This window comes from Varroa destructor, unplaced genomic scaffold, assembly GCF_002443255.2.
Source record: "Varroa destructor unplaced genomic scaffold, Vdes_3.0 BEIS01000007.1, whole genome shotgun sequence".
In the NCBI taxonomy this organism is placed as follows: domain Eukaryota; kingdom Metazoa; phylum Arthropoda; class Arachnida; order Mesostigmata; family Varroidae; genus Varroa; species Varroa destructor.
This window is the reverse complement of record NW_019211460.1, coordinates 6441842-6455147: the sequence shown is the minus strand read 5'-3', so window position 1 is coordinate 6455147 and position 13306 is coordinate 6441842. Positions and strand designations below refer to the sequence as shown.

Genomic DNA, 13306 nt, shown 5'->3' with positions numbered 1-13306 from the left:
GCACGCTTCAATTGAGTCTCATAAAGCCTCAAAGATGCTGATGTCAAAAACGAATGTAAGGCTTGTGTGGGTTGGAAAGGGCCAACTGCATCCCAAACCCGTGAAAAAAAGCTTGCGGAATATAATATGATGACCGATTCCCGATATATAACGTGGTTCGTCTAGTATTTATTGTATTCGATCAGAACCTACATGTGGGTTTTATCCAGACTACATAAGTAGGAGTTAATACGAAAATGACCAAGGACTACATCGATCGACCAGACATCTGGGTTCTATGTGATTGGACAGGTCATCAACTGGTGTACAAATAAACGTGGGCTAGAACTGAACGAGGGCAACCTCGTTGGAAAAATTTAATGAAAAATGAATAATCCACAATAATACCACATAGGGTGCGTCATAGTAAAAACGAGTACCTGATCCCATCTAAATAAGACAATATTGTTGGCTTATAGACGCCCTTTTACGTCTTGCGAATGCCAATAGAAAAGAGAATCATGTGTCGTATTTGCCAGCTTCACAATTTCTTCAAAATTATCGGATGCGTTGTCTCACCCACTTCATACTTCCGGCCTGATTATTTTCGCTTATCACCTTTTCCGATCGTGGCAAAAATTATATTTACTAGCTTATTTTCTATACCTGAAAAATTGAAAAGCTAACTGAAAGATGGGCGAGGATCATCTTCAGTTCTGCAAGATTGCAGAGAAAATTCTCGTGCAACATAAGGTTTAATTCTAATGCTTTTTATAATCAAACAGAGCTAATCTGGTTCTCTGTATATTAATTCTCAAAATAGCAGAGACCGTGCCCAGCTTGGACACCTTCCTTTGCATGCAAATACATAATTTTATATACTGGATATATTAGTCTATATAAAAAAAAAACGTATATACCAGTTTACAAATTACGAGTATTTATTTTGAACTTTTCACTCGTTTCTTTACAGAAACAAGAGTCTATTTGGACGAAATTTTGGGGTCTTCATTTTTATTACACGTGGCCCTTATTTTGAAAACCGAGTTCACCTTTTACTGGAAGCATGTGAGTTGCAGAGGTAAAGATACGATAGTTAAAGCGATAAATACAAATTATACATTCATTCGCTAGGAAAAATCTTGCGAAAATAAGGCTATAATGGCTATCCATCCCCAATATTAATATTATAATATTACTACCTAATTTTTGGGGTATCGATGCCATAGTTTCATTTCTCTATCTGTAACTTTCGCATCGACTTAACGGCTAGCAGTTTCCTTGTTGTAGAGAACGCAAAGCACGCAAAAAATGTTCAATGTTCACACAAAAATTAACGTGGTATACTCTACCCTTAAACTTCCTAATTTACTTAGGCAATCCGACTGTTTCTGTTATTTGTACACTACTGAATTATTTTTTTTACTAACTGATTCACTACTAAATGTAGTTATTTTCACCCATTGAATAAATAAGTTCGCCTAATTCACAATGCATGGCTGCTGCTTTATTACAATTTTTCATAACTTCGTTGGGTCTTCTTACTTCGCCTTCAACTTGCCTCTTAAGCCCTCGAGATTCGACATGCTAATTTCTGTCACAGATCCAGACCTACAGCGTCGCCCATAAATGCAGAAAAAATAGTCGCTTACGGAGGCATTGACCTCCGTACTATCGAACTTCGCTGAATCGGGTTCGGAAGTGGCAGAGAGATTCGGGGAACTGGTCACTTGGTGGCGCATTTTTTGCGTTTCTCTGCTTGGGGTAACTGCTTTTGGAGTGCTAGTTCTCGGAATAAGTGCTCCTGGAGTGTGGGCTAGTGGGTTAATTTCCCTCGAGAGGATGGTCTTTGTACCACCGATTTTTGGAACGACTGGCTTTGGATTGTACGACTTAGGTGTATCTATTGAAGCCCTTTTCACTGCAAAATCGCTGCATGTGACGCTTCCATCCGATTCCGACGTGAAGTCCTTAGCTTCCAGATGATTACTCGAAAAAAATGTACTCTTCAGGACATTGAAACAAAGTCTTATCTTTCGAAGCGTAATTTTTAGACAAATCTGTTTCACAGGTGCTTACCCTCGAAGGACAAGCTGCCAGGCCACCCCCTCGGATGTTGTTTTGGTCGTTCAGAACGGAGCTTTTAGAGTCGGCAACCTTTGAAATATCCATATTAGAAGCCATGATATTTGGGACGTCCGTCTCTTGAGTGACATCATGCACAACTTTAGGTTCTGGGACAATTGCCGCGGAGGCGCGAACTTTAGAAGCAGTGATTTTCGGTGCATTGTTCTTTGAAGCCACAACCTTTGTTGCTTCATCGTCTAGCAGAGCACTTGTTGAGCCGCCAGATATCCTCATCAGGGCGTCAGCCCTAGCTGTACCAACGGAAAGTGCCTTTGAGGCATCAGCATTTGGACTATGCCCCGAAGAAAAGAGCCTTAAAACTTCTACATTTTGAGCAGCTGTGGCAAACGCATTTTGAACATCTGTTGCAATATCAGTCTCCGGACCACCCGTTTTGAGACCGGCCACCAACCTGCTGTCTTCCAAATTTACAAATCTAGATCTCGGGATTTTGGGCAATTCTGTAGTCCCCGCCTTTACCACGGTCGGTGTTGGAATCATTAGCGGATTAGTCGGCTTCCTGTCATTGGGACATACAAAGCCCGGTGTTATGGCCCAACGGGTAGTAGCACTCGCTTTTCTGTCATTTAAGTATACAGCACTTGGTCTTGGAGCTTTTGTCTGCGGACTAATGGATTTTTTCTCACTTAAATTTATAAAGCTTGATTTTGCAGTTTTAATTTTCGGAGCAGTGGGAATTCGGCTGGCGAGTTTCACAACGTCGGACCTCGCAAATTTTATACTCGCGGGTTTTCCTCCATTGCGATTTGAGACCGTTTTCGATCTATTATCTTCAATGACCTTCGATTCTTCTACAGCAAATTTTGATAACGTTAATTCTGCATTGGACAATTTCACATCACTCATCACTAGGGCAGCTGGTCTAGATTTAGCCGGTTCCAGGTTTGTCGATGTACGGGCAGTGGACTCGAGAGCTGGTACACTAGGAACAGCGTATGTCAGATCAGTTTTTGGCCCATCAAACCACACGCCGATGCCGAGTTTGCCTTGTACTTCCGTCTGTAATGCATAGATGTACACATATATTTTAATATAATAACGCAGTGGAAATAATAATATTGTCAAGAGAACACGTTTGCTGCCCTTAACAATTGAAATTACGATCGATCAATCAAGATCAATAGCATTCTCATTGGATAATGCAAATAGATTGCACCCACTTCCTTTATGACGTTCAAAACGAAGTTTCGATATTTTACCATAGCAAATTTTCGGCTGCCTAAGGCTTCCATGGATTAGTCTGTACCTGGACAAAAAAAATCTGGAGGTTGCTTAAAATAAACCAGTGTATAGTAAACGTTTCTATAGACAATGGAGATATTCTATGGTGATGGTGGTGACGGTATGTGTAATACGAGCCACACCTAGTGCGACAATTAGCCTTAAAAAGCATATATAAACCGCAACATTGAAATAGAAAATGAGAAAAAAATAGGGTAATCTTCGTTACTTGGACCAGCGGTGTTTCGAAGAATGTTAGAGTATAGCCTTGGAGTTTTTACGCGTGGTTATCCTAATACGGTTAAAGCACGCAGCTTAACAGTTATAGCGATAAATTACAGAGAATAATTTATCTGATTTGTAAAAGCCAGCTTCCAGTGACAATGCTTAATGAGAAAAACGTTAGTTAGCTTCTCTGGATCATTCCTTACGAGGCTATGTTTAGGGATTCAGCTCAATATAAACACTCCGAACTTACTGTTCGTTTGCGCCACCCCCACCCCATTTTTAAGTTGTTCAGGTTTGTCCTGCTGCTTCTGCTGCTGCTGTTGCTGCTGCTGCTGCTGCTGTTGCTCGTGTCCAATACATTCCACTTATTTTCACCAGGACACCATTAGTTTTAGCCACCATTGCAGATTTATCTCTAATATGAGAAAATTAAAAATAGTTATTTTCTACCGCTTTGATTTTCTTGAAGCCCGTCTTAGTCCCATCCTGGGTCTGTTCTCCCAATGTGGTTTCCAGTAGCGAGGTCACTGTAAGAAAAACACGCCTTTTTAACACAGGTCACCTAACATCACACGTCTTCGTGAGCAATAGCCAGGCCCCGAATGAGTTTTTGGAAATGCTTAAAATAGCTAAAACTATTCACACTAAAACGGTTCACATGCAAATTGAGCGAATGGGGATGGATACCATTCGACAGGTAACGTTGTCGTTATTTCATGCGAATATACATCGATATCTGCGTGCAATGCACGACCGTGTGCGATGGGCAACGTCGCCTAAGCGTCGAAAGCTTACTCTAACGTTTTTATTATCACATACTCAAATTCACATATCCCAATAACGTAATATCATGATTGCCCTATTAATACTCACTTTATTTCTACTAATATAATTGGCAATCATAATACTACGTTATTGGGGTGTGAAGTTTATTTTATACATTATATATATATATATAACTGTATCAAATCACAAGTTACTATAGCTAGCCCGCAGTATGTCTGCAGATATATATGGTACAGATATATGATATGCAATTCCGACATGCTGAATATACCTAGCTAATACCTACTACCAAGGAAACGTGTGGGGCAAGAAAGCACAAATACTAAGTGCATAGGCATTAGACTGCTTAGAGTATTCGTTTACTCCAACAAATCGCAGCTGTAACAGACATCTAGATATGCTAGACGCTTCTCCGGCTTAAGTAAGTTCCTCACTCCGAAGTTGATAACCACTCTAACGAAACTTTATGCAGTTACCATAAAGCGTTCGAGGTGCTCATCATATATATTTTGCCTAGCGCTTTGGTAGCTTTCAGCAAACAGCTACCTATCATTCGTAGCAGTAATTATTATCGATTGTTATTATATTTATATATAGGTAATTGTCGATAATGATAGAGGATCCTTATCGACAGCTTCTCAAGGCAATCCATCAAGAAATATATTTGTCCACTGTTACTCTTTCTAGGCAATCAAAAGCCTTGTAATTACGTGCACCTCAAGGGAACAATCGGGTTGAAGCCGACATTGGATATTCCTTTGCTCAATCCAGGAGGTATTTGAAGTATGTCTGACATCACCGTCGAAATATTAACTAGCTTGCGTGCTTACGATTGTTGTGTCAACGGCCGATGAGTCTTCTGAGGAACTCGAGATAGCATTTCATGATTGCAGACGCCCCTCACGTCCTTTGCAAATATTATCACCCCTTACGTCTAAACCTACTCGACATTGCTAATGAATCCGACTTCTCTCCAAGGCCAGGCCGTTCTCTCGCTTGATCCCTCTCCAGCTAACAGTGAAGATTAGACGATGCCTCGTTTATGGCGACCGTGATCCGGGCGTTTTTTTTGCTAATTAAAACTCTACAAATGGCACGTAAAATGAACCATACGCATTTTTACCCGGCTTAAATTCACGAGAGATACATTTTTGGGATATATTTATGTAATACATTACGTGTAAAAGGCTAATTTGGCCGACAGACCCCGTGGACTGCCTTTGTAGAAAGCCGTTTCTATTGTGGCAATGCGCTGCTCGCTTCCGTGTGATCTCCAAAACCTTTCGCTGGTTTTTAACATTCTAATTGTCGTTTTTTTTTTAGAAATATTTCTAATGTTTACACCATCGACGCAGTGTGCTTTCGTTTAGGGTTTCTTTCGCCTAATGTCTTCATCAATCTTCGGATTTCCGAAGCACAATGGCATTCAAGGAACAAAAACTACTGAATTAAGAAATGCTTTTACTTATGAGGAGGTAAACTAGACCGATTTCCACCTGCAAGCTTCTAAAAGGCTGAGATACTTAGCGGCCGAATTTCGTCTACCAGCGATATGCAATTGAAAACTCTATCAAATTCGCTTGTAACAGTCTACTATATTCGAGCAATTGGTGGAAACCTAAAAATAAATGGGGTCCGAAGTAAATTACGATAAATGCCTAAAAAAAAAAGTACTATATGTCTAGAAATTAATTTTTGAATATATATATGCATAAATTTAGGTGTATCACTTACAGGAAAAAGAGATTTCTTTTTTTGGTTTGGCCCCTTGTTTGACGTCATTTTGACCCTTATCAGAGTCCTGTGCCGCTTTGGTGTTTTTCTTTGTTTTTGCTTCTTTGAAGCTTAAAATCTCTTTAATAAATTGATCAAGGACGTCATTTAGTCCTGGGCACACCTCCTCTAGGGTCTTTCCCTCGAGTGTTCGTAGAGTCTCGACTTCCCTTTTAAGTCGCCATATTGCACCATCAACCTTTTTAAACACCTCAACGACGGCGACAACTTCCCTGTCATCGCGAGAGGTTTTAAACTCACAACCAGTGCACCGCGGCGCGTTTGGGACCGATATGTCACTGGGTTTTGACGCTATTTAGAGGACGGTTAGGTTAGGTTAGGTGTAATTAGGTTAATTTTGAAAAATTATTTCACTTGATGCAGTGCGCGCGTTTCATCCGACGCGCGTCGAAATTATATAAATTATATATAAAAATTATATAAAATATAAACAAATAGACAACAGTGTAACAAATGTAACACAATCCAGAAACCGACTACTGCGTTGAACGTGGACTACGCTCGCTTTACTGACAGTTGTATGGATAACAAAATGCTAATAGATTGAAGACGTACGATACGATATCATGGCCACCTAGTAGATACAATTAAACTGGATACAAATCGTTATTATATATATATATATATATATATATAATGTATCTAATACAAAAAAGTTACGAAATGCATTGTCCTGGTAGTGAGTTGAGGATATGGCCTTAGCCATTTTGTATGTTCAGCCTGAAACATCCCAAACAAGTAAGTTCGCTAAAAGATATTATGCTTACAGGTAAAAGTTAAATTGATTATATCATTTCGAGCATGTATTATGCTCTATGATTCGTTTTTTTTTTTGTTGCTCAAGTTAGATAAACGCTGAGCCTTGGAAGGTCATTCCGCACCAGGTTTATTATTATGATTTGAAGAAGTACACACAAAAAAAATAACATATCAATACAACTACCCTTACCAGTGATCTGTTCATCCTGCTTCATGGCCCTCATAGCACACAACAATTCCGTTGACAGATCACTTGCCCCAGCTGCAGCTAAAACGACAAGTGAAATCATTGGGTCATCATAATTATCGTATCTTACTTCGTTCCTGTTAAGACTGATATGGTTTATAACACTCATCAAACCAGAGATCTACAATTATGAAGAGCTAGGATAGCCCATACATCGAACGAACCTCTGCGGAATATTGTATAACGTTATGAAGATCTGACGACCAAGTACATATAATGGATACATCATAAATACTGCCAATTCCTTCCTATATAGTTCGCGCATATGATTTAAAATAGCCAACAAGAGCAGTCCCAAAGGGCTACCATCCTCGAGCCCGTATAGTTACTACGGAATTCGTCGTTAGAACGCTCCCCATATAAAGTAAATAAAATATTAACTAGGTGCCTGATAGACGAGAAGTTCATATTTAATATGCTAACACTAACCAGCTTCGAAGTGCCGCCTGATTTCTTCTTCACACTCCACAGCTTTAATCTTAAAGCTTCCTCGGCGGCTAAATATGTCGTCGACATCGAAAGCGTCAGATCCGACAGAGTCTGCTCTACAAAACAGACACACAGTTTCGTAACAAAAAAAATAATGCTAGTATTTACATGTGAGCTTTTTTTCATTGTAAAACAAACACTGATTGGGAATAGCCTAGTAGCAATGACTGAAGGTTCGACAAATCGATACAAATCATTCATGGGTTATCTATAAAATAAACGTTCGTGAAGTACATTGCTGTGAACGTAATAGCCTACCGTGCCGGGAACTCTTCGCCGGTGGGACCTAAGGCAAAATCCACAGCTAAAAAAGCTCAATGCGATAGGACGGAAAAGTGTATTTTGTGTTTCCGCGTATTCGAACCTTGAGGCACCCCTGAATATCAAGAATAAGGGCTTTATACACAAGCAAATTAGGAACCCAACGTATTTCGCTGAAATTTGCAAACTGCTTGTAAATAATTCCTCACCTTTTAGTCTTTCGAGGATCCATACTTAAATAAGCCCGACGGTTATCGTCGATGTACTCCAGTTTCTTCTTATCCTCGTCCGTAAGCTCAGTTTTGTGTGTTACTGAAGATGTTTTACATACGAATAATGCAGAATTAATATTTACTTTCATGAATTGGGGACACGCTATTCAGGTGCAAATACAAGAATTCTCAATGAATTAACGTGTTTTCCCGACTTACAGATGCTTATTAATTTAATAAATTGCATTGTAAATTATTAGTGTATATATATAGCGTAAGTAGCGATATATATATATATATATCGCTACTTACGAAAGATTACCTTTTTAGCATATAGTTGGAAAACGAGGCAATACTCACGTTCACTTAGCATTTTAAGCTGCTTTTGGTATAGCTCTCTTTCTGCTATTTCAGCTTTCACTTTAAAGCTTGCCCTTCTCGAGAAGATATTGTCAAACATGTCAGCCAGAAGAGGCTCAGGATCCTCTTCTTCCTTCGGCGTTGGAGCGGAGACTCTCTTCGCTTCGAAGGACACCTTTGAAGAGCGCAATAAAATCCGCTAAAGAAACATGAACTAAGCCGAGGTCCTAATTAACGTCTCTAATATAATAGTACGCACACAAGGCCTGCTATAGGTGTATTGTTGAAACAACTGCGCATCTCTGAAACACAAGGTTTCGCAAACGCACACAAATAATGACATGTATGAAACGCAAAAAGCGTTGCATAGCTCGGTCGTATAGTCAGTACGGTAAATACAATCCTGTCAGCTTATCTAACTTCTCTGCTGCTTGCAAGCTCTTTTCATCCTTTCTTTCGTTTGTCTGCCCCCAGCCAACCTCGCTTGTCGTATCGTTGCTTCGTAAGAACATGAACCATGTTGGTTCAGATAAACCTATGCTTTCGAAAATCACTGGTGGCCAATGTGATTCCGGCTAGCAGCTTACAGGATAGCTGTGTGACGCGCTAAAAAATGCCCCCTACTAAAAAGTGCTACTTTAGTACATTGGCCTGCGATCAATCTTTGTCCCATAGCCTATGCGACGTGGTTCAACGTCAATGCAGATGGGTGCGGTCACAGTTGGCCATCGATAGACTTTTGAGCTTTTTAATTGAGATAGCTGGCGTGAAAATATCGGAAACTATAAATAACTCTTAAATATATATATATAAAAAAAAAAAAAGATGTTTTTTTTATAGATTTTTTTATGAAGTCATTTATCGACCTTATAAGACTCCTCAGGAATGGCCGTTTTAATGGCCGATTTGTAACGTTATGGGGTCTCTATATCGAAATTTCAGCCTAACTTCGACCTATTATTACTTTTGAATGATGCACAGCGGCCACAAAGGGAAAATCATTGAAAAGTTTTTGATATTGTTCGGAAGCGAATGTTCACATAGATAACTTACAATACTAAGTACTATTATTTTAATAATTATTAGTAAGTATTTCAACGCATAATTGAGGCCTACAGTTCAGCGAAAAGGACAGCGGTGCATGTTAACAATACAACGCATTCGTGTTTCCATTTCAAGAACGTCGACAACAAGCCGAACATCAACTTGGCTATTAATCATATGAAACGTAGTCCGCGGTTTTAGTTCCGAGATTTCGAAAAATGTTTCTAAGTAGCGCCACGTCACACGACCGTGTTATTTTTCTCAATGTTCACATACGGACACTCGATAGATTTGCGGTCTCTTTTTTCTCCTCTGAATCATTGTAAGAATTTTCGACTAGATAAACGACCGATAGGTACACCAGAATCGGCAATTATAATGATGCTATCAGTACCTAATGCAAAATGACTTGCATTCGATCATATGGTCTTGTCAACTGAGACTTAAATTTTTTCCATTCATCGCCCTCTTAACATGTGCATCTCTAGTCGTTCTACATTTCCATTAACAAACACCATGTTCATACCGAGTGCACGCAAATTTACGAAGTCCTAGTTGCTGAAAGCTCATCAACTTCAGCTTCTTGCATTCGGCATTATAATATACCGTAGTTACCATGCCTAAAAACGTTCTATAAAAAATCTAGAGACGACAAGTTTATGCTGAAAATTCAACTGTTAATGATGTACTGATTAGTAGTACATCATTAACATTTTTTTTTGTTCCATACATGCCTCCTTTTCCTTATCTCAGCGGCGTGGCCCCCAGAGCAATAGCTAATCATATTACGAGAGCGTGTTCTTCATGTAGGTAATGATATCTATCGCCCCCTGGCTTAAGCAATGAATATAAAGAGATCCGTTTCCTGTTGCTGTTTATGGTACATACCTCACCTATTATTCCAGTATATGATATGAGAAACTAGAAAAACAAGATTTAAACTCAACGTAATCTATATATATATACATAGAGGAATGTAATTTAAGTTTTTATGTGTTCCATAGAAAGCATCGTCTAAATGAAAAGTTCCCTGAACGCCTTACTTCATTCGAATCACGGGTTCCCTTTTCTTTGCAGCTAGATCGCTCGGAGCATTCGGTTTTAAGAATTGGTTCCGCTGCTGTAACGGGTGACGACTGTGGGTCATGCTCGATGTCCAGTTTCGGCCTTTGGCCCGTCGCCTTCCACCATGCTATCAGGCTCTCACGTCTCGGTTGATCAGAAGGGCAGTCATCCTTGACGAGTAACTGTGAAGCGCTGTCCCGTACCCTCGAGTCTCCAAAAAATGTTACGAGTTGCAACCACTTACAATAAAGGAAATCCCACAAACTGCGCATATTGAATTAGTAAGTCAGCATTATTTAATTACTTAACCGTGTTCATAATTCATATAATAAGATCCATGCTGGCGTACAGATAAACGAGAGCCAATTCGGTCGGAGTTTTCGGTCGATGCTATAAATTATGTTTGTTCCTGTGAACAGAATAAACACTTATTCTATCCGAGATAGCTGGATGTCATAAATTAATATATGACAGTGGTGTGATAAATACGGTACCGTAACACGTTAAAGCCGCTTCCTGTAAATACTAAGAGAATACCACTAAGCGAAGACTGCAAGTACGTACATACGCATGCCTACACCGATAATTTATTTTCGACGAATACTGTCCAAATCTTTGATGACCTAGGTTATTTCATAGGCTTATCAAATAAAAGTTCCTTCAATTCAGTTCAGATTACGTTGTTCCGAGTGTTTTATATACTCTATATATATAGATAAGGTATGTGCTAAACTGTATTGCGTATCAGACGTTGGCGATTTGAAACGTTACATACGGAAGGCCACGATACGTTTTGAATTAATTGTGCTTTTTGATTTTCGCAGTCAAAGCTCGTTTTCGAACCAGACGCCCGTTGGAAGCTTCCAGATATTGTCTCCAGGTGTTCCAGGTATTGCAAGCCTTATGCGTATTTACCTATGCACGTCCACGTAACAAACTAAAACACTCATGTTACTTTAGGGTTAACTTAGTCGAAGCGTGTTGCTCAATAAAGTTACCGTAATTTTCGTTTTTTCCAATTCGGTTCAGTTTTCAATCATTTCATACAACTGAAGTTCCTAAGATGTACAGTTGATCATTGGAGTTTTCAACTATATATTAGGCGCACAGACTCTAATAACGTTGACGCCAGCTAAACACAAAGGCACAATGCGCTTCTTATATACTCAGCAATAAATTGTCTATCCCATCACTACCGCAGTAGATTCAGTCATCAGCTGTTTTTTGCACTGCTTGGCATAAGCAGATCGATAAGATCATAAGCCTATCGACTCCTATTAAAATGTTTACACTTTTTTCTTTTATTTATGAGCTGCTATTGTATTCGTAGCTTAGTCTATTTCGATTGAGCCAAAAAATTCTAACAGCGTCCATGATTAACCAACGTCCAGTGTTTACATCACACGGTACTATTTCGGGCATTTTGTAGATACTATCTAATCCCATACGTAAGCACACGGGAAAAGGCCTTATTTACATTCATCGTATCTAAAACTAATCAGATCAATCATGTGTGTCGGTTTTTCATACCGGTACACGGTATTCGTTTAAGAGCAGGTCATAGGACCAACTTTACAGCCGCAGGCCAATGAGAGTCGCTCTTTCAAGGCCTTAGTTGCGTATGTGGCAGTGTTTCAGAAGAACTAACGCAAATCTTGGTCAGGTCTCACGGCAGTTGGCTAGATATACCATAATGCTTGAACCCTTGCTTCTTCATGCCGATTCGACTTCTTAACAATGGCACGATTGGCATTATCGAGCTTCGCCTAGGCACCTTGTTAGCAATTTTCATTGCAATCTTCTACGATTATTTTCAGTCGTATGCGGAAAATCGCTCGCGCCGTATTGAACGGGTGGTCAAAAATGGCCTACGTGTAACAACCATCGTGTAATGCTATTCGTCGAAATGTTTCTGTACATCAAACATGAACTCTATTCATACTTACGTTTCAATCTCTTGAAGAAACGTAGCAACTTCGTTACCCATTGTGAACCGAAAGAGTTCCAAGCTGCATTGAATAATATTTTGGGTAAATCGGTTTCACAACAACAGGGAACAGTTGCACAGAAGTAGGCGGAGGTGTGAATCCAAAACTTTGAATGGGCAATGTGAGATGTGACCCCCTGGGGAAATGTTTGATGCCTTTTTAATAGTAATGTCTAGCTAAAAGGTTAACTAATACGATTATTAGTAATCAGGGTTGCTAATCTGGAAATATACACCGGTTAAGACTTTGAACCTTTAGAATTGCTCTTTGCGGAACTGTTTAGGGTAAAACTTTAATGGAACCTTTCCAATGTGTCGCTAGACCTACTAGGGACAGATATGAGCACGGCCGTCTGTACCGGCGACTGAAGGAAAACTGCGAGGCCTTAGGCCAGACATCTAGTTATCAACTAGTTTTAAAAATGTTTTTATGTTCAGCTCACCGTAAAGTTACGTCAGTTTATCGTTTACATTGCCTGCTCGTCATGTATGTAACTGTTATGGCGTAGCTGGTATCGCCTACGTGTTTCCTTGTTGCGCTTCTACCTCACTCACAATTTGAACAAGCGAACAACAATGATCGTGCAAATTATTTACGCCTACCTTCAACTTATTCCAAGTTATTTATCTTGTAACTGAAACTGCGATTAGAAGTATTCTGGTACAGCTTCGACGAAAATATAGTTCGAACCTGATTGATTAGGTGGATTGCGTAAAGCCTTCATT

At 39.6% G+C, this 13306-nt stretch overlaps 1 protein-coding gene across 1 annotated transcript; it reads right to left on the bottom strand.

The window, feature by feature from the left end:
* Positions 1-1470: 1470 nt before the first annotated feature.
* Positions 1471-12909, bottom strand: LOC111254802 (uncharacterized). The gene is made up of 9 exons (XM_022816035.2): positions 12540-12909; positions 10572-10857; positions 8485-8659; positions 8122-8224; positions 7592-7707; positions 7106-7183; positions 6097-6447; positions 4027-4103; positions 1471-3126 (listed from the first exon to the last, which is right to left on the bottom strand). The coding sequence occupies exons 1-9, from the start codon at positions 12578-12580 to the stop codon at positions 1966-1968; spliced, it is 2388 nt and encodes a 795-aa protein (XP_022671770.1). The 5' UTR covers positions 12581-12909; the 3' UTR covers positions 1471-1965.
* Between the last annotated feature and the right edge of the window lie 397 nt (positions 12910-13306).

Excerpts from the sequence above, each read along its gene's own strand:
- LOC111254802 (XM_022816035.2), bottom strand. The coding sequence starts at position 12,580 with ATGGGTAACGAAGTTGCTACGTTTCTTCAAGAGATTGAAAC. Across the intron at positions 8,660-10,571 it reads GAACCCGTGATTCGAATGAA|GTGTCCTTCGAAGCGAAGAG; the intron begins GTAAGGCGTTCA and ends CGCTCTTCAAAG. Across the intron at positions 8,225-8,484 it reads GCTTAAAATGCTAAGTGAAC|TAACACACAAAACTGAGCTT; the intron begins GTGAGTATTGCC and ends AAACATCTTCAG.